This window comes from Archocentrus centrarchus, chromosome 18, assembly GCF_007364275.1.
Source record: "Archocentrus centrarchus isolate MPI-CPG fArcCen1 chromosome 18, fArcCen1, whole genome shotgun sequence".
In the NCBI taxonomy this organism is placed as follows: domain Eukaryota; kingdom Metazoa; phylum Chordata; class Actinopteri; order Cichliformes; family Cichlidae; genus Archocentrus; species Archocentrus centrarchus.
Genome location: NC_044363.1, coordinates 19,141,114 through 19,162,080, shown reverse-complemented (window position 1 = coordinate 19,162,080; position 20,967 = coordinate 19,141,114). Strand labels below are relative to the sequence as shown.

The 20,967-nt window shown below is 41.8% G+C and overlaps 1 protein-coding gene, 1 long non-coding RNA gene and 1 other non-coding gene across 3 annotated transcripts; all 3 read left to right on the top strand.

Moving 5' to 3' along the window:
- Positions 1–2,683: 2,683 nt before the first annotated feature.
- On the top strand, positions 2,684–2,766 carry trnal-cag (transfer RNA leucine (anticodon CAG)). The gene has a single exon. It is a non-coding gene; the product is annotated as a tRNA-Leu (tRNA).
- Positions 2,767–5,785: 3,019 nt separating this feature from the next.
- On the top strand, positions 5,786–8,078 carry LOC115796868 (uncharacterized). The gene is made up of 4 exons (XR_004021350.1): positions 5,786–5,910; positions 7,335–7,384; positions 7,771–7,831; positions 8,029–8,078. It is a non-coding gene; the product is annotated as an uncharacterized LOC115796868 (long non-coding RNA).
- Positions 8,079–8,355: 277 nt separating this feature from the next.
- On the top strand, positions 8,356–20,492 carry shtn2 (shootin 2). The gene is made up of 13 exons (XM_030753285.1): positions 8,356–8,529; positions 8,622–8,719; positions 10,042–10,123; positions 10,452–10,546; positions 14,429–14,563; positions 14,656–14,809; positions 15,944–16,097; positions 16,295–16,341; positions 16,648–16,745; positions 16,885–16,905; positions 17,005–17,058; positions 17,204–17,354; positions 20,248–20,492. Exons 1-13 carry the CDS (start codon positions 8,373–8,375, stop codon positions 20,403–20,405), a joined length of 1,404 nt encoding a protein of 467 aa, XP_030609145.1. The 5' UTR covers positions 8,356–8,372; the 3' UTR covers positions 20,406–20,492.
- Positions 20,493–20,967: the final 475 nt, after the last annotated feature.

Here is a 20,967-nt window from a genome sequence, read left to right as displayed (position 1 = left end):
GCTCCCTTTTTGAGGGCTGGATTTGCCCATTTTGAACTTTTGAACCCGTATTATCTTTGAAGTGGTCGCATGAGCAATAATGCACATACATATATATATATGCATGTTGGAGTATTTTCTCTCAGCCTGAGTCTGTGTTTGTGTGTAATACGTGCAGGGGCTTAATCACAGGAGAATATTGTCATCTACTCATTGTAATAGACTCGGTCAACATCCTCTGGTCTGAACTAATGCAGAAACAAATCAGCCCTCTGGGAGCTGACTCACAGGCAGTTATTCTCAGTCAGAGCCAACTGGACTCATTCACTCACACCTGCAGCTGCAAACATTTGTGTCCAACAACAGTGTAGTAGTGCATTATGAAATACAGTTCTATGAATGCACATAAATCCATGAGAACATCAAGTGGTGCACGTGGCCCAAATCCTAATATCCCATTAATCCCTTCTGGCTCCTACCAGATGGTCAAAGGATAGTTTAGGGTCATAGAAAAATGATGTTCTTCTGTTATGCGGCAAACACATAAAAGTGGCGGTGTGTGTTTGGACAAAATGTAACGGGGTGCGCGCGGCTTTTATGAAAGAGAAAGGGAGAAAGAGTGAGTGAGGGAGAGGGGGAAAAAAAACAGGGAAGTCTCACGTCAGAGTCGACGGAGCCGGTGGCGGCTTCCCTGTTTGTTTGTATTTTCCGAGTACAGTGGAGTCACCAGGAGGCCAGCAGTGTCTGTGAGGCTAGTCTGTCATAACGCATCCCGTCTCCCATCTGCAAACACACTCCATCTTTGCTGCCTCTCCCCTTTCGTTAGAGCATCGTCCTCTCTGAATTCCAAGAAATCCAATCTGTCACCATTCTGCTAAAAAAAAAGAAAGAAAAAGAAATCAACAACATAATAACATCCCCTCCTTATCATTGGTCTCCTAAAATGTTTCTTTTCCTCCCTCTGCTGCCCTTCTGTTGAAGGCCTTGTTCTCATGCAAAGGTCACAACCCTGCTGGCCTCTTGTTGACCCCAGCCTGACCTTTGCAGCTTCGCTTCTCTCTCAGCTGTAGCTGTGGTGCTGCTAAAAGCCTGGATAATCCAATCACACAGTCATTAGTACTGAGTGAGCCGGGAGCCGGAGCAGGTGAGTGTGAGCATTTGTGTAGGTGTTTGTGTCCCTCTCCCTCTTTTAATCTTTCTCTTTTGTTCAGATTTGGCTAATTTCAAGCACAAATGTGATGTATGTAACCCAGCAGATAATCACAGCCCCACCGCTATTGGTCATGCGCTCAAACACACATCAGATCAGTGGCGTTAAAACCCCAATGATCCATCAACTCAGTCCGGTTCACCTCCGAGTATTAAAACAGCCAGATGCTGTTGTGGTGTCATATCCTAACACACGTGAGCTTCGTCAAACCTCTGCTTTTTAACAGCGCCATCAGCGGGAGCAGATGCAGATGAGGGCGGTGTTGCCTGGACTGAGATTTTCAGCATGGCAGGCATGCGTGGTGTCCCAGCCAATCATGGAGAAGATGCTCACAAAGACTTACAAAATCATCGCGATCTCTGCCTCCGTGAAGAAAACCTTTAATCCCCGAGTGAGCCGGTGACTCCTAATGACTGTAAAGAGCAATTAAAATGTTTTAGTAAGATGTCGCTTTTAATTGGATCTTTATTATTGTTTCATGCCTTTGACCACGACAGTGTCTCCCTTTCAAGCTCAGTGGAACCCACCTGATTAATTATGAATAAAGCAATAACGAGTTTAACCTGAGTGCTGTGTTGCGACCTGCATATGACACATTCTTGAATTAAACTGAGCACTTTAATTGCATTAAAATTGGAGATAGTATTTTTACCCTGTAGATGGATGGGCTAATGTTCTCTTTAATTCCTTCTTTTTTTCTGTTGTTGTTGTTGAGATACTTGTCCTTTTTTATTTGTCTCATGTCTTCTTCTTTTCGTAAATCCTTTTAATGTCTTATGCAAGACATAATCATTAATTGTCCTGCTTCTGTAAGACAAGTGCCCTGATCAACAGTATTAAAGATGAAAAATAAGGCTTACCTCAATATTAGACATCTTTACCAAAGGTGTGCAGTCATTACTACAGCATTTGTTATATATATTACTATCTAAAAAGGTCTTAATGATGCAAAACCTTCTCATGCAAATGCATGAGTTAAACTCCTGTGTTAAAATACTGAATAATCTATTGATTTTGGATGACAAAGAGGTGGTCAGGTCAGATCAGCTTCTAAACCACCCACCCTGCAAACAAGACAATTCACTGAGAAGATGTAAAAGGAAGCCATGGCTTCACTTCCTGTATTTTGTAAAAGTTGTGTAGTTGTGTTTGGTGATAGAAGCTGACATACACGCCACAAACAGCATACAACCTCCACCGAGTCTTTGCTGGCATATTTCAGTCGGAGCTGGAGGCAGAGGTAGTCACGCAGCAGTATAATACTGCGGGGTACAGCAGGGGGAACAGCTGCCGTTTCGTGAGACCGAGCGCGTGTCTATCACGTGTTTCCTTGTTAAACGTTCAGAAACTTGAACTTTTCGCCGTGAACTTTCCCTTCCTTGAGTTACTGAGGCGCGGTTCTGCCCGTGTGACAGCGCAGAGGGGTCAAAGCCACCCACGCTGGTGAGATCATCATTAAACATCAATATGAAACATCACCACCTGTTGTCATGAGTCAGGATGGCCGAGCGGTCTAAGGCGCTGCGTTCAGGTCGCAGTCTCCCCTGGAGGCGTGGGTTCGAATCCCACTTCTGACAGAAATTTTTCTGCCAGAAAAGTTACGGCCCACAGTCCGCAGTTATAAGGTGCTCCACCTGTTATTACGCTGCTCTTAACAATCACGTGTTCTTGGTTTAAAAGGCCGCATTTAAATCAGCTGTGCAGGGAGCGGCGTGTCATCTAACTGCAAATATAAACACAAACTGGTGTGACGGCAAAGTATGTTAATGCTGCAGGAAGGACGTAAGTCAGTCTTTTCTTTCAAGACCTGTTTATTTAATGTGTTAAGAGGAAGCCTTTGACAGCCCTGGCCAGTGACTCAATAGCTTCAACTTCAAATAGAAAAGTTTGGCTTGCTGCAGGACATGAAACCTGCGTGAAAGACTGTGACTTTTTTCCCCCCAGGAAAAAACAATAAACGGGAAGATGGCAGAAAAATAATAATATGATTATCAGCAAGGAGAAATACATAGATAAATAATTTACTTAGGCTAAGTGAACAAGGATCTTAATAACAGTCAGAAATTTTTTTGAGGTAAGAATCACAGACCCCGGACAGTCAGGATTATTAATTTATTTATTTATTTTGAAATCCTCAAAATTCAGATTCCCAAATATATACCCTGGACTCAGGACTCAGTTGTTTTTGTTTTTAAATTCAACTGTCAAGCGTAAAAATCTGGTGGTAACATGATTATTTATTTATTAAAAAGGCATTAAATATTGCATATTATTATAATAATATGCAATATTTAATATTTGCCATCAATTTATAATTGGTCATCCATCAATTTGTTTTTAGTCAGTAAGTTCTTATAATCTTCTTCTTAGTCTTACACCTGTATTTTGTTATGTTGTCAGTTATTATCTCTACTTATGGATGTTCACAGGAAGAGTTATGTGCAAATACTGTTCATAATGATATTATGGTGCTTTTGTTTGCTGAAATTTCAGTGCTTAGGAATTCAGACTGGTGGTGGTGGTGGGCTTGTATTAAAGTGCTGTCAGTGGGGGTCACAAGATAGCTTTAAATGCCTGAAATTAAAGAAAAAGTAAATGAATTATGTCATTGTTGGTCATGCTTTCAACACAGCTGTATTATATCAGAAAATATGAAATATAATAGCCTGCAGTGATAGAGAAACATTAATTGGTGCATGTTAGCAGTAGGATTCAGCCTTTTCTGTCTAAAATAGTTTTTTTTTAATTACGGATTTTCGTCGAGAAATCATCCATCATTCAATAGATTGGAAAAAACAAACAAACAAAATAAAACAAAAATGAAAAATGAAAAACAGGAGTAGTATAAGGACCAAGGGTTGAGTGAGGCCCAAAGCCATCCTTGTGCATTCTCCTTGACCGGAAAATAAAACCTGCCTCTTTTCTAATCCGTCTCAGCTTAACCAGAATTAAAAGATTCCGGTTTTTAATGAGGTTTTCCGGCACTGATGCACACTGTGAAAAACACCAGACAACGGCTAATGTTAAGTGACAATTTCACCTTTATTAACATGGTGAAAAATCATTAGTAAAGGTCAGGGTGACAGGCTGGAGGAGGGTTCGGTGCTCAGGTGGTGCCTGTAAAGAGAGCAACACGCTGAGAGAGAGAAGACAAGGATGTCACTCTGCGGAGAACCACAGCAGCTCTTTATACTTCAGCTGTACATGCACACTGAAAGTGATTAAAATGCACTGAAAGGAGATATTTTGATTGCAGGAATTATTGAAAATAATTATTGTGCCATGTTTGTGTTGGAAATGAAGAATGCCAGCATCCAGTGGGAACTGCGTTCTGATTTTAACTGAGATCACATAAAGCACTCAGTGAACACTTTACAATGTTTGTGCTAATTTATGTCACAAGCCGACACTTTGGAGCATTATTTGACTCCCTTCCAACAATAATAGCTGTAATTACTGAATTAATAAGAGACCCAAAGAAGCTGTATAGTTTTTGACCTCATAGCTTAAAAGGACGGAGACTGTGGACAGCTACATAGCATCATGCAAATCATGAGTTTTGCATGATGTTATGAAACTTAATTCTGGAAATATTCTTCTTACTGTGAACAAAACTCATTAAAATCCTGATATAGGTTTCTCTGGTATAGAGTTTCTCTGATGTCCACAATATTGTAAAAACACTCAGTTTACTATGTTATACTTCAAACTCAAAAAAAGGCAAAAGTAATGGCTGCCAGTAATGGACAGGTAGTGAAACTTTGGTATTCAAAACAGTGGGAAAGTTTTCAGTGACAGCATGTCATGTTTGATAAGAATAACAGGAGACAGTCTGCTAAAGAAGCCCTTTAAAAATGTGTATTTGCTACTTTCAGGGAAACTAATGGATGCGGGACTGAGAGCTGTGTTTTTTTTTTTGGTAGATAAAAAAAAAAAAAAAATACTAAAAAGACTATGAGCTCCACCTGACCCCTAGAGCGCCGTGAATCATCAACCCACCCAGCTGTAACTCCAAAAATACACTCCTGGAAGGCGGCAGGTGACTGAATAAACAGGAGCGAGGGGTCAGAAATTAGAAGCTTCTAAATGATTCACAGGGAGGAATGTGTGTCATTAGCGTCATCAGCATCATCGCTCCCACCCATCGTTGTCATCTCTTGAATTATCACCCAGAGACGAGGCTCCCATGGCAGATGTCTGATGCCTCAGAGGTCATGAACTCTGAGCGCAGATGCTGATAGAGGAGTGTAAGCAGCTTTGCCTTTGCCTCAGCTGCTTGAGTGACATTCATCGTGCGGCAGGGAGACAGCGTTGTCCCTCAGAGACCGCATGAATGGATTGATGCTAATATTTTCCCCCTTTACATTTTATGGGGAAAATAAAAGGTGGGGGGGAGGGGGTTTCATAGAGCTTTTATCATCCTCTGGCACCATTATTTACATTAAGATATAATCCTTTCCTTTTCATCAACTCTAAAGACATGGTCTTGTGATTATTAAGACGCTTTCGGCCTGTGTAAGGGGAAAGTTCCTCATTTTTGAATCCTGGATGTGGGGGAGGGTTTAAGCTGAAATTCCCTTTTTCATAAAAAGGCCACTGCTGTTCACGGAGAAAGCAGTTTTGTTTGTGCTGGAATGCGTAGCTTTACTTAGTGTAGTAAGGAGCTAAAGCTTGAAAGTGTTGCAGGATGTGGGTATAAGATGAGGACACCGAGGCTGCAGGTAAGACTTGATAATATGGATGCAAAGAGCTGCTGAGAGAGTTAAAGAAAAGTTTTCAGCACATTAAAAATTCAGGTTTTTTTTTTATTTTTTTTTTTTTTATTGTGTCACAAAATGCTCTCATTTGTGAGGATGTTCAATGTTTTCCTACTTTATCCAGTCGATATACTCGATATATTCGTTGCATTTGATTGTTTTACAACAGCTTTTGTTACCAGCTAAACCTGCATCACACATCCGCTTTCTAATAAAGTCTGTGTAAAATAAAATTATATTACATCATCCCTCACCAAAACAGGACCACAGACACCCTGGATGGTCTGTCCAGTTAACAGCAATGCACTTCTTCTTATTTGCCATATAATTTCAAATGATTTTCTCCAAAAGGAGAAAATCAGCACCACCAACACCACAAAACCTGGTCGGGTAGTCCAGTTTAGTAACTTGTATTTGAGGAGGTGGTGCCTAGTAGACAGCTAGAAACACCAGAAACTTTTGATCTTAATGCAACTTAATCACATCCGACCCCTGTACAGCTGTCATGATGGACATGTAGAGACTAGGACCACTTTTTTTTTTTTTTTTTTTTTTTACTGGATTTTGGAGCTGGCCTTAAGTGGCAGTGAGAGTTTCTTAAACCTCAGTTTTTAAGCAGATTAAGCAAAAGACATATGAGGCACTAATCCAGGGGTGGGCAACTCCAGGCCTCGAGGGCCGGTGTCCTGCATGTTTTAGATGTGTTCCTGATCCAACACACCTGAATCACATATAGAAGTCATTAGCAGGACTCTGGAGAACTTGACTGCATACTGAGGAGGTAATTCACCCATTTGATTCAGGTGTGTTGGATCAGGGACACATCTAAAACCTGCAGGACACCGGCCCTCGAGGCCTGGAGTTGCCCACCCCTGCACTAATCACTGACTTTTGGAGGTGCTGGTACTGTAGAGGGCTTTCATTTCCCCCATTTTTGCATGACATGCCTCACTCAGCTCATCCCCTCCTGGTTGTAAGTTTAGATTAAAAAGATGGCAAAAATCAATTTTTCTTACACCTCTAAAATTCACAAAATAACATGTGTTTTGTTTAATCTGCACAAAAACAGGCAATGTGCTACAATAGGTATCAATATTCTCATTTAGTGCTCAGCATGAAACTGAGCTCTCTGTTTGTATTTCAAGACTACAAACTTTGTTGTAGGCCAAAGTGAAGTAGCAGCTGGAAACTGCTATTGAAAGCGAAACACCTTTATAGGTTCCTCTTGTGATTTCCACTTCCTGTATTCCTCTCACTGAACAACAGCCTCACGGAGTTCCTCGTCTAGTCATTCTGATCTTAGTTTTCTGCCAGTGAACACAGCATCCTTTTTTTCAGGTGCCACAACCCATTTCACAATTTAAAAGTGTCACGTTTTCGCCCAACAGACTCCGATGCAGAGAGCGGTTTGTCCTCAGAAGATGAGGGAGATCTCCAGGTATTGCTGTGACTGACACTTCTTATAGGAGGGATCACTGAGCCCTGCTCAAGCAGGTGTACTGCTAGATCCATCCAGCTTGATGGAAACAATATCACAAAAATCTGACAGTCTGGTTTAGAAATCTTCCCTGTATGCCAAGACCCTGTTATTATAGAGAAAAAAGGGGGACGAAAGGATAAAAATGAAATGGCACCAAAATTAAACAAAATTGCCGAATCAAAATGGTCAAAAAAAAGTGCATAAACGTGATTACGTTAAAACGTAATTTGGTGCCTCAGCTGTCTGATAATGGAATAAAATTTGAATAAAAATCAGCTGCGTCAATTTGCTGTTACTTGATTGATCTCTTTCTTCTGTTTTGCTTGTTGACATTTGATTGCCAGTGGCACATCCTGGAGAAGCAGAGAGATGAAGCCAATCAGAGACTGCTGGAGTTGGAGGAAGGTGAGAATTCACTTCAAATATTAATGTTATTCACATGTTTGTTCACATTCAGGACTGTGGGATAATCAAATGCAGAGATTTCACAAAGAAAATGGTTTCAAATATGTTTATTTTGTACATTTTAGAATAATTGTCAGTTCCTCTCAATTCTGTGTTTATGTGAAGGGATAATGACTGACCACTGTCCTCTTTATCAGCTTCCAGTCAGCTCCTGAAAGAGATAAAACGTAATGGAGATCCAGCAGGTGAGGAGATCTGCAGGGAGAAAGCGGAGGCGAGGGGCTACAAAGTAGGTCGGTTAACTAAGCAAATTTATTTTCCGGTGCAGGGGAAGGGAAGGGAAGGGACGGGAACGGAAGGGACAGGGAAGGAAGGAAGGGAAGGGAAGGGAAGGGAAGGGAAGGAAGGGAAGGGGAAGGTTCCTTTCCTTTCCTTTCCTTTCCTTTCCTTTCCTTTCCTTTCCTTTGGCACCTGAACAATCAGCTTCTCTGTTTTTCCCCAGGTGACCAAAGAAAACAAAGTCCTGAAGAGGAGGAGCCAGATGTTGATGCCACTCGTCACCGAACTGCCTGAAAACCTGACTGATGCGACCCTTGACCTGGAGAGTGACCCCACAGTTAACGGTGATGAGGTGGATAGTGGCGAGGGCAGCAGCAACGAGGAGACGCTGCTGCTCGAAAGTCAAGCCAAGATCACAGGTTAGCCAATACTATGATATGAATTCAGCTATTTTAAGATTACAATGAGTTTAAAAAACCAAACATTTTTCCCCCTCTGTTTTGTATGTTAGAGCTGCAGGCCTCAGTGGACGCTCTGCTGGCGGAGAAGCTTAAACTGGAGCAACAGGTGGAGGATCTGACCAAAGAGCAGGTGCAGCTAAGAGAGCAGGTATTATAGACAAACACCCTAGTGTTTTTATGGTGGCGGAGGCCGCACACTCAAATGATCCGTCCACATTCAGTATGTAAAAATGCCCTGAAGGCACCTGGGTGGCTTAGTGGTGAAGCCGGCAACCATGTACACATGCCGCGTTGCGGTGCGGGTTCGCATCCCGGCCCGTCGCCAATATGCCTGCGTGTCATCCCCTGTATCTTTCCCCCATTTCCTGTCTCTCTCCACTGTTGATAAAAGCTGCTGTGGCCAAAAATGCAAAAAAAACCTCTAAATTCTTTCTAATGGCCAGCAGGGGGCGACTCCTCTAGTTGTAAAATGAAATGTCTTAAAATCTATGGGGAAATGGTTTGTGGCTCCCTTGAGCCAGGTTCCTGACCACTTTATGGCCTCAATCACTGGTTTAAAGTCTTATTGAACAAGACATGTTATTTATTTTTGAAAATTATGGCTCCCATTAGTGTTTAGAAGGATGATAAAGGGTGGTATACTTAAAGGGCCCTTTATACCACCCAGTGGGGCCCTAGCAAAGAATAGTGCATGCCAAAAATGACTTCACATCTTCTGGCGTGAGCTAGCCGTGCACTTTTTAATTTTTCTAACCTTGTGCAGGGTTGATGGCATGAGTGTTTTTAACCACCATCTCAACGATGTATCAGTAGAGGAGCTCCAAGATTCTCAGATTACACAGCAGGAGATGCTGCAGTGGCTTGAAAAGATGGACAAAAAACAAACTGTGATTTCTTTGCATCCAGTTTTGACTTCGTCTCCTCCTTCTCCCCACCACACTGACTCAATATAGCATCAGTGCTGATATAGCAGCACTATGACTGGTGCCACCTATTGTTCAGGAGAACACTGCAGGGAGTCTGGGGCTCTCTCAGCGCCCATTATAAATGGCTGGTGTGCAACACAACCAAAGCGGTGACCATAAAACCACCATAAGGGCAGGCATAATTTGTGACTGACGAGTTGCTACGCTATGTGCAGCGTCCATCGGTGTCTCAGTCAGACTCACCCTTTGCTTGTCAGGTCCACTTTCCAAAAGCTGAGGGTCAAAATGCTCAGCTCGATGCTTTCAAACAAGACTGCAAACCAGTGAGGGACGCCCATCTTTCTTATATAGTAGATGAGACTGACTGCTGTGTGGAACTGAACCTCACGCCTGCTTACACAGTCAAATTTTGGGGATATGTCTACAACTTTGAGGGGAAAAAAAGCAACTCCCCAATGCAAATAATCAAACTGCAAGGCAGAGACAAGTCTTAAGGTTACAGTTTGTTCTCTCTCTCCCTCTGTGTGTGTTTGTGTGTGTGTAGCTTGCTCTGGAGGTTGAGGAGAAAGAGGCCATTCTGAGGAAAATCAACAAACAAAACAAGACCATGAATAAACTCAAACGAGGTAAGTCCTCATTAAAGAAGACTGTAGTCTGAAGATTACTTTCAATATTGATTCACTGCTGAAAAAAAATGCCTTTCATGAATCCCGAGAATCGAGATGATTTGTTTCATTCATTTTTCAGTTTAACTGCAGTCCAGCTCTTGAGAGCATTTAAAGGATCTTTTCACCAAAATTACACACAAGCCAAAACACACACACACACACACACACACACTGGCTGTACAATTTATTTTCATCTTTTCTGTTTCTACATCAAAAGCTACATAAAATCGTTTGTTTTATTTGTTAATATTTGTTGTGTATTTTTTCTCCTTGTGCGCATGCCCAGTGTCGCAGCTTGTCACAGAGGAGTTCACAGAAATGTCTCAGAAGCTGGAGCTGGAGCAGGGCCTCCGGCAACACGCTGAAGTCTTTGCCACCCAGGTGCGAGCGCATGCGTGTGTTTGTGTGTGTGTTTTAGCACTGCACAAAACATTTTGTCATATATTCACACCTATAGACTCTGAGGGTGACAGGTCGTGCCACAGGAACGGGACAAGGAGTGTTAGCGTTGACCTTCGGGCGGGTGCGCAAAACAGACGGACACTCTAGTGAAAGGGGAGGGCCGGGGATGATGCAAACACACACACACACACGTACGTGCATTGCTGCTGTCGCACTGTTGCATTCCTGTTTTGGTCAAATGTGCGCTGTCTCAATGAAGGGCGGCCTTTAGACACACACAAGACAAAAGCGCACACGCACTTGTGCACATTAACGAGAAACATCAATTCACCTAAAAAACCCACATACCCAACACACACACACACACACACACACACACACACACACACACACACACACACACACACACACATACAGCACAGCTTCTGCTGTCCCAGCTGCTCCCATAATGAAGGGCTTTTCTTTAAAAAAAAAAAAAAAAGTGTCTCTCTTCCCTTCCCATTTAGCCCCTCCCTTCTCCATAATTAGTGGTCATCACTACTGCCGAAGGAGAATAGTGGTCTTTAAGCACAACCTGTCTTCGGCTGACACCTTTATGTTTTGCTGAGCATATAGCAATTGTCGCCTTTGTGCGCAGCCTCCTCCATTTACTGGACAGGCGCACAATGGGCTGCCTCACAGGGGTCCTTACCTGTGAAAAGGACCCCCGACTCTCCACACAATTCAGCCCCTTTACTCTCAATTCATGGTAAAAGACCCCCCTTCGCTGAATGCCTCTTGTGTGCACTACTATTTGTCTGTTTTCATGTGTTTTGAAAACAACAACCATTCACACCTCTTCTCTGCGATGCGCGGTGGTGTAATGATGCAGGGCCTCAAACAGGAAACGATTTGGAGCTTTTTTCTGTGTGTGCTTCTTTGTTCCTTTGTGTTGCAGTGTGCGCTCGGCCTGTGTGTGTTTGTATGTATGAAATAATTGTGCTAATTGCTGTGTGAAAATTGCTCTCTGCTGAAGGGAGACCAGAGATTAGAGCGGTGTAATTTGCAGTGCGGAGCCTCTTGTTGCATGTGCCGACACGGAGCTCCACCTAACCTGCTGCTTCAGTTTGTCCCGATCGTAAAAAAAAAACAAAAAAAACAACACAGAAATGAAAACCTCATTTTCTCACACTTCCTCTTCTCCGATCATGGACCTGCTATCAAAAAAAAAAAAAAAAAAAGGCCATAAAATTTTTCTCAGAGAGACGCCCATTATGAGCAGAGTGCGCCGAGGTCATGTCCCTTGTATTGTTTTAGGAAAATAAAGGGTATTAGAGGCAATTACAGCCAAAATAACACGTGGTAGGTTTTCTTAGGTGATTTTTAAAAATGTTTCTGTCATAAATAAAAAAAAAATACAGAAGAACTATATAATTAAAATACACACGAGTAAATTTTACATTATTTGCAAATGTAAGGTTCTGATTCATAGCTTTTTCCTCTTTAAGGCCATTTCTTTATGTGTGGCTAGCCTTTTTTTTTTCTTCTAAACTACTTGCTCACTTACAGTGTTGGGAGGAACATATTACAAAATACACTATATCAGGGCTCTTCAACTCCAGGCCTCGAGAGCCCATGTCCTGCAGGTTTTAGATGTGTCTCTGCTTCAACACACCTGAGTCAAATATAGAAGTCATTAGCAGGACTCTGGAGAACTTGACTGCATACTGAGGAGGTAATTCAGCCATTTGATTCAGGTGTGTTGAATCAGGGACACATCTAAAACCTGCAGGACACCGGCTCTCGAGGCCTGGAGTTGAAGAGCCCTACACTATATGGTCAAACGTACCGGGCTACCCACATATTACACCAACAGCAGCTGCTCAGCTATGGAAACCCACCCAATGAAGCTCCCGGTGCAGTTTTTGTGCTGATCTTTAATGCCAGAGGAGGTTTTCTAGCTCTCCGGAGTTACTGAGTCAGCGGAGCTTTGGTGACGTTAACGCACTGTGCCCCTCACCACTCTGTAACTTCATGCGGTCTGACACTTTGTGGCCGAGTAGCTGTGGTTCCTAAGTGCTTCCACTTTGCAACAATAAGAGTTACAGCTGATTGTGAAATGTCTTCCCTCGTAGACATTTCATAAACTGACTTGTTGCAACAGCCTGCATCCTATTACAGCACCACACTCAAATTCAGTCACCTCTTTCACAGATGTTTGTAAAGGCAGGATGCATACATACAGTGTAGCCTGTCAGGGTAATCAGTTTATGTTTTTGATTTAATAAGTAATCTAAGAGTAGGTTTGGTCCCTGTTTTGTTTTCATGGCTCTTCTTTTCTCATGCTTCTCATGTTCATGTTTTCCTGTTGTCTCCTGGATTTCTTTGTCTTACACGTTTCCACTTCCTGTTTTATTTTGGTAACTGCTTTTCTTTGTGTGTTTCCTACGCCTGTGTCTAATTCAACAGTCAGCTTTGTGTATGCATAAAGTCTTTCCCTTTGTCTGGTCATGTATTTGTGCAGTGTGACCTTGTTCCCCTGTCTTGGATTCCTTTTTTTAAAATCCCCTTTAAGACTTTGGGTTTCTTGTTTTTGTCACTTGTCTTTTGTTTATTTAACCAGCCTCAGTGTTATGTTAATTGCACAGATCAACAGCACTGGTGGCAAACCCCAATGAGGAGGAGCTTGTAGTTTGGCTAAGGGCCCTTTCACATAGAAAGTGGCATTCAAACAACCCAGAATTTGTGCTGAGCTGGCTGCTGCGCTCTACCTGTACTAGATCTTTTTTTTTTTTTTTTGCAGCCACTCATGGTCTTCATGTGTACTGTATGCTCCCACTCCCTGTCATTCTGCATTTCTATTGGTCACACATGTGCCACTGCTCCCTGGGCGGTGCGCTTGCACTTTGCTTGACGCGGCAGGAAACCGTTATGACGTGGTGCAAGCCATAGAAAAGAATGGCATGCTGCTCTGCGCTCTGAAACCCACTTTCTTTGTGAAAGCTGTCTAATGCAGTTGCTCTGGGGGGGAAATTCATAAGCTTTGTTTTTAGTGATAATTTGATCGTATTAAATACACCGGTTTTTGACTGGGGAAGTGGACCTCTGAATCATATTATTGCTCTGCATCTGTCTGTTGCTGCAATATCAACAGTTAACCTAACATGCATATCTTTGGGCAATGGCAGGAAATCAGAGCACCCAATGGAAACCTACACAGAAAACATGCAAACACACAAAAGCATCAGCCGATATGAATGAGAAGGAACCTTCTCATTCTGAGACAGTGGCTCTAACCACTGCACCATCATGCAACCTTTACCTAATCAAAAACTAAACAAAGCCAATTAAAGCCAGGATGTTACCTATATACTGTATAGCGCAATATTAACAATATTACCAAAATATTAACACGTCACAAAAACTTAAACCAAAGAGCAAAAGGTTTGTTTAGAGCACTCTGCTGATTGAGGAGCTCTACATGGCAATGATTAAGCACAGTTGGTGTGTTCATTTCTCGCACCACAGAAGAAAGAAAGACATTTTCCAAATGATTTCAAGGCAAAGTCTGACATTTTATTTTCCACAATGAGAGAACAATGATGCTTTGTCTCACAGAAAAATAACCCTGTTTGCATTGCTGCTGCTCTTCAACGAAGCCGATGAGTAACACATAACAAAGCTTCCAAGTCATTGTTCACTCAAACACTGGTTTGACAACCTCCTGGTGGGAGACAATCAGCAACCAGTCCTTTAGATCTCACTTCATCTTTCCTATAATTATGGTTCATTGTCAGTGACGTATTTATTTTCCATTTTCTTAGAAACAAAGAATAATGATGGGTTGAAATTGTCAAAGCTCAGTTTGGTTTTTCCCATCAGATGATCCTGGAGCAGAAGGGGGCCCAACACTCAGAGACTGACCTGAAGCTGCAGGTGCAGCTTCAGCAGGCGCTGGAACAGATCTCCAAAATCAGCACAGCTCTGTGTGATATACAGCTCTGCTACCAGGACCAGGTGGGTAAATGTGATGACAGAGAGTCTCATGAGACTAGAGCAAAATGGAAATAATTGATATCTTCATCATGCCTCTGCTTTCCTGTGATCAGTTAAAACAGAGCCAGAGAGCTGTGGAGGGGAGCAGCGCCCTCTCCGAGCTGCAGAACCTCAGGGAGCAGCTGGAGAAGAGTGAGGAGGAGAGGAAGACTTTAGAAACTCAGCTATCTGAGGCCAACAGCTCAGTCACGCAGCTCCAGGAAGAAGGTACCCGCTTGTGTCATAAGATACAAGCTTATCTAATGCTGGCTCTGAAAATAAAAAAATAAAAAAACTCTACGTAGAAAACATTTTAAAACGGATATATTTTTATTTAGTCTCTGATGTGTGGTGGAGATGATTTTGAAAAATATGGGTCCGTTAAAGCAGTAATCCTCAAACCTTTGCTTGAATGCTGCTTTTCGGTTTCATTAGCAGAAAAATGTTCACGCACCATACCCTACAGGATTTATAAATTGTTAAGAAAGAATAAAGATGAATCCTAACTCAATTTTAAATAAATAAAATTAAACATGGTCGTCTCGGCAAACTTCTTTTTGTTAATTTTTCCCCCAAAAAGCTTATTGATTCAAATTTCACTTCCATGTTTTTCTCTTGGTTGTCTTTGCCTCTCCGTAAGCTGTGTCCACGCTGGAAGCGATGTGGGGACCACAGACCACGGGATGTGAATGATATTCTGCGACTTCAAGCGACTATGGGCGAACAACTAATAGTGAGAGAGAAGAGTACTGTTGACATATGACCTGGTAGTAAATACATTATAGGGGCACCTACACAACTGGAGCCTGGAATGCCGGCAAGTGTCCGGCCATTAGCTTCAAAGTGATGCGTGACCAGCAACTCGCTTCCAGTGTGGACACAGCTTACTCGGCTTCGTTTGAGAACTGGTGCATTAAGAAGACTTTTATGTTTCATATGAGCTTAATTTGCATGTTTTACCTGATTGAGCTGCCGCTGTGTTAAACCTCCAAAGAACACGATAGTTCAAGTTCACTGTGTTGGCAAAAGTAGTGGGCCATACCATAGACAGTAAAAAAAAGATGGCTGTGGCTACTGAGATGCCGTCCATTGGTTTCTGAAGTCTCATTTTGAGGCCTCGAGATTAGCACTTTCAACGTCATCTTGGTTTCAAAGACCTGGATGTGATAAGGATGGGCAGATCTGATTGTGTTTGAAACATTTCCCCATTGTGTTCTTGCATGTCTCCATTCCTTCGTTATCTAAGGACAATCAAGTCCTCTTAAGCCTGTCTCTGAGTCTGAGACAGTGGAGTTCCCACCAGCTCTTCATATGCACTGACTGAGTGTTTTACTTCTCCCTCTCTCCTCTCTTTCTTTATAGTGAAACATTTACAAGAGGCACTTGACAGGGATGATAAAATTGACAACCCAGAAGAGAAACCCATTTCTGCCCCAGCTTCACTGCCTCCTCCACCGCCACCACCGCCGCCACCTCCGCCACCTCCGCCACCTCTGCCTCCCACTACTGTCACCAAGTATGCTAAACTAAAGTCATAGCTTTAAGGATATGTCTAAGTTTCACAGATGGTTTCAAATATTGAATGTGCATCAAGCTGTGTTAAGTAGGTTGCGATTATAGTGATGAGGGTAATGTTTTAAAATGAAATGTCCATATGTAAAACTGTAAAGTCCACTGATTTCAAAGACTCAATCCCTTTCTCACTTTCTCTAGCTTTCGTGATTTCCTGAAGAGCAGGAAGAAAGATGCTGATCAAAACAGTGAGTCTCACCACACACAGCATCATTTTCAGCATAAAGCGCTGATATTTAACAGAGTCTCTGTTTTAAACTAAGATTATCATTAAAACCCCTCATCACTATCTAATTTCCTGGGTTCCTGGAAAGCATCTTAGTTTTTGAGGAATTAATTCTACAACATCCCATCTTTGACATGATGCATTTGATGGAGCACACGCAGTATAAGCTGTCTAATTAGGGAAAAATAAACTCTACTCATTTCAAAGAACTGGCAGAAAAGACTAAGAAAGCCATCTCAGCACCAATTATCCATTTCTATTGTTTAAGAAGCGGCACCCTTGCTGGACATGAAAGCAAGAGCGGTGGATGAAATGATGGAGAGAATAAAAAGAGGCATCATCCTGAGGCCTATGAAGAGGATACAGGTAGAAAAACTGAACTGTGATTTGACATTTCTGATGTTTCAGAGTTTTCCAAAGGAACTGATAAAAAAGCATAACCTACAGAAATAAATATGATCTCTGTCTCATAATTACCATCTAACTAACGTCTTCTTCACAACAGGAGGACGACAGTTCCTGGAAGGTCAGTTGTCTCGTTACACTTTTGTTCATTTTAGTTTCTGTAATAAAAAAAAGCTCCAATTCTGTACCAATCTGTGTTTTAAATCCACATTTCTTACAGGACCAGAAAAGCGAAAACAGAAAGTCAGCCATCCTGGAGTTGAAAGGAGTGCTGGTAATATCTATAAAATCAAATTTCACCGTCAGCCAGAAAGTCACATCAGTGTTGCAAAAGAAAACAAACAAACTTAAAGCTGTGAGTGATGCATGGAAGCTCGAACTGCTGTGTTTGATCCATCTTTAACTATTTAACACATCAGGACAACATCAAGCGTCAGCATCACCGCAGAGTGCCATCCAGGAGGGGAATCGGCCGTAATGTGGGTGAAGCAGAGCTCCTGATGGTGCTCCAGAGGAGGAGGAAAGCAATGGGAGAGAATCAGGACTCAGCGCCCTCAAATCAACCACAGGGTACACTGAGCAATATGGTGTTTTCTTAACCTGAATCATATTATTCATATTCTATGCCTTCACAGTATGGTTTCGGTCAATTTTGACCTGGGCTGAAAATTCCCCCAAAATAAGTGTCTACAACAAAATTTGAACTACAGGTCTGTGTGGAGTTTATAAATAGCCTGTCTCACATTAACAAATGGAGGATTAATCCTTTATTAATGTTTCAAAAAGCAGGCAGAGTGAATTTTAAAAAAAGTTTTACAGTACTCATTTTTGGGGAAACACATCTATTATCACACAATATCATATTTTATCTAAGACATGAAAACATAACAGCTGTGATGATTTAAATATCTTTAAAAAAAATGTCAAGAACATTCTGGAACTATTGGGATTCATATAATCATGTATAACCATTACAACCATTTAATACTATCCTCACATCTGTATCATAAGAAGACCCTCATAACTACCATTTATCATGATATATATTAATTCAATATTAATCAACACAAACACAAAACTTGCTTATTGCAAACTAGTCTGTGCATTCACAGCAGTGGTAGGAAAACCTGCATGTGTGAGATTTGCATGTGTTTACAACACTTTATTGTGTACACTTTAAGTACTTCATCTACGTCACCCATGCTGCCAATTTAGAATCACCTCTTTACCTCACATGCATGTCTTTGGACTGTGGGAGGAATCTGGAGGAAAGCCACTCCAGGTCCTCTGGAGTGGGTTAAACATGCAAACTCCACACAGGAAGACCCCAGCTAGGATTTGAAACAGAAATTTTCTTGCTGTAAGATGACAGTAACCATGCCGCCCTGTTATAAATCTTGGGTCTGTGTCACCCTTTGACCTCTGTATGTTTGGAGATTCCCCCGTGATCCTTCACAGACCAGCAGGTGCCTCTCTCTGTGGGAACCTGAGCAAATATGAGGGGAAAGCAGACAGTTCTGGTAACAGTATCAGGGTGCCCCTTGACTCCTGTCACCACTGTCCCATAAAAAATACACACAGACATGGCATGTACAATTTCATAGTTTCAAGATTCCCCCCAAAAACATTTTTCTTGCTTTGACCCACAGTGGTGGATCGAAAATCCATCTGAACAGATATGGGTCAAATTTGACCTGGAACAGCCTGAGTGTGCAAAAATTAAAATTTTGAACTACAGATCTGTTTGGATCTGTACAGCAGCTGTACAAAAGAACAAACATTTAAAATGTTTTTTTGTGTGTGTGTTTTGGCCCACTTTAGGAAAAGTCACCAGATTTCAGGCTAAAAAAAATGAAATTTAGGGATTTTGTCAAATGTCAAAACATGGATCAGTCTTGCTGTTGTTTGTTTATTGAGTCTGTCGTATACTACTGGTCTGTTTAGGGCAGAGATATGCCATATTTGTGCCGCTTTCATTTGCCTTCCATACGTCCCACTCTCATGAGCGGCATATCTCCGAAATGCCTAGAGAGGATTACTTCAAATTTGTCAGAAACATTCACTTTAACTCAAAGATGTACTGAATAGGATTTGGTGGTTGAAGGTCAGTGTTACTCTGACCTCACAAAACAGCTTTTGGCTGTATGAGAAGACTTCATATGCCAACCAGACAAAATTTCACAGAGACGTCTAATAGAATAGAATAGAATAGAATAGAATGCCTTTATTGTCATTATACAGGATGTACAATGAGATTGATGAAGAGATGATCAGTTATATCGACCTGTTCTTATCTCAAGGCTTCAAATGCTGCCTTTTCATCTGAAGTTGATGTCATCACAGAGATGCACACAAGGTGTTAGTGCCTAGACACACTCGCCATGGCAATACTGGATGCCATGAGCACTGGGTTCTGTTTGATGGAGCAGGACATACGAGGCAGTAGGGGTGACAGTGATGTGAATCACAAGTCTGTCAATGCGGTTCATGTCCTTTCCCCATTTCTTACACTCGGTTTAGGTTTGCTTTCACTTGCTGTTTATTTGATCAATGCAGTAAAACTATGTGATAAGATTTAGGAAGGAATTGGGTTTAAAACATAGCTCTTTAAATAATTAATCCTGCACACTGAAAAAAAGCACACCTGGTGCATTTAGATGTTTGATTAAGAAAGGGGTCTTGACCATAAATGATAAGTTGGGAGTGACACTTGTCTCACAATTGCTGTGGGTGGTATCTTGGCACCAACACCTAAGGACAGCTTTGCGCCTGTGTTTGTGTCGCCAGCAGCTTATGACAAAACAACACAATTTGGTGTTCTGGGTGCGAGAATGGGATAAAAAAGGTCAAAAGTCAACTTCAGTGTGACCTTTTTCAGACGTGGTTGGGTGCTGACGGACTGTAAAGATCTTCTGTGCTGCTGGGTTTGAGATGCATGTGAGGCATTCGTGCTTTAGGATTTATAAATGCACACAGTGCCTTTCATTAAACTCAAAATGTCAATGCAAATATTACATGAGTCTAGGACAGGTATGGAGACTGCAGCCTGAGTGCTTGGTGGTGACTTATAACCATGAAGTTTGACTTGTTACAAATGTGAAGTGCCTACCAGGATGTAACATGTATACTTTTAAATTCTTTCATTGGTTTTTTAAAATAAATTCTAGATGTGTTCTTTTAGTATTTGTTTGCACTAATACTTTTAGTGCTTTTCATCCACTTGCCTTTAAAAGGAGAACAGTTATGCAAATTTACTTTTAAAAGGGAAAGATACAGACAAAAATACGAGAAATAACCGGATCCCCTTCAGACTGAGAGCCATTTCGCTCTCCCCGACTTACCTCTATTTTATAATCAGAACAAACCTCTTTATTCTCTACCTGCTTTCAGCTGTTTTAACCCATCCTTTAGCTCCCACTTTCAGACTCGTGCCTAAAATGAATATGCGGTGATCTCTGCACAGATTTCCAGCCAGGTTTGCCGTGTGTTCCAGCAGCAGGAGATGCTCCCTGGGCAGGTGAGAGCGGCAGCGCCCCTGTGCTTCGGAGGCTGAAGCAGAACCGGGAGAAGAGGGACTCTCGTATCAGAGCGTCGGCACTGTTCATCAGCCACCAAGCCTGACAGCTGCAAGAGGAGGACATGCCACTTAAAGGACATGCTGCATCACTATTGTTATTATTATTATGCAGTTTTATATGACAATAAACGAAAAATGATTGTGCAAACTACGCATGTTTTGCTTTAACTTTAAAAACATGCATTCTATCTTTACATAAGCACTTACTCAGTATTTAAATACACTGCCTCTTTGGTCTCTCACAGCAAGCCAGTACTGCTTGGCTTGTATTTAAAATTTAAAATAAAATTTTGACCTGTAATCAACTCCCTATCTGACAGCAGTTCTTGGGGATTGTTTTATCCTCTCTAGAGAACCAGAGGGGAGGGTTATATCATAAACAAACATTAAATCTTGCATTTCTGGATGTAGAAAAACAAAGAAAAGCATCTTTCAAATGGCGTTTAACCCAAGTCTGTGAAAAGCTTGTTGCGTGTCAGAGGAAACGGCACTCTTTCAGCCGTATTTAATAGCCAGCATCTTTCTTTTTGGGAGCTGGCATTTCAGCTGATCTAAGTGCAGAAAAGAGATGAAAGATAGCCCGAGCCATTAAAAAAACACTTGCGT

What these genes read in the sequence shown, in the direction of transcription:
- shtn2 (XM_030753285.1), top strand. Translation starts at nt 8,373, where the DNA reads ATGTTGATGCCACTCGTCACCGAACTGCCTGAAAACCTGACTGATGCG. An exon ending in AAGTCAAGCCAAGATCACAG is followed by an intron (nt 8,530 to 8,621) that starts GTTAGCCAATAC and finishes TTTGTATGTTAG; the next exon opens with AGCTGCAGGCCTCAGTGGAC. An exon ending in GAAAGATGCTGATCAAAACA is followed by an intron (nt 16,342 to 16,647) that starts GTGAGTCTCACC and finishes CTATTGTTTAAG; the next exon opens with AAGCGGCACCCTTGCTGGAC.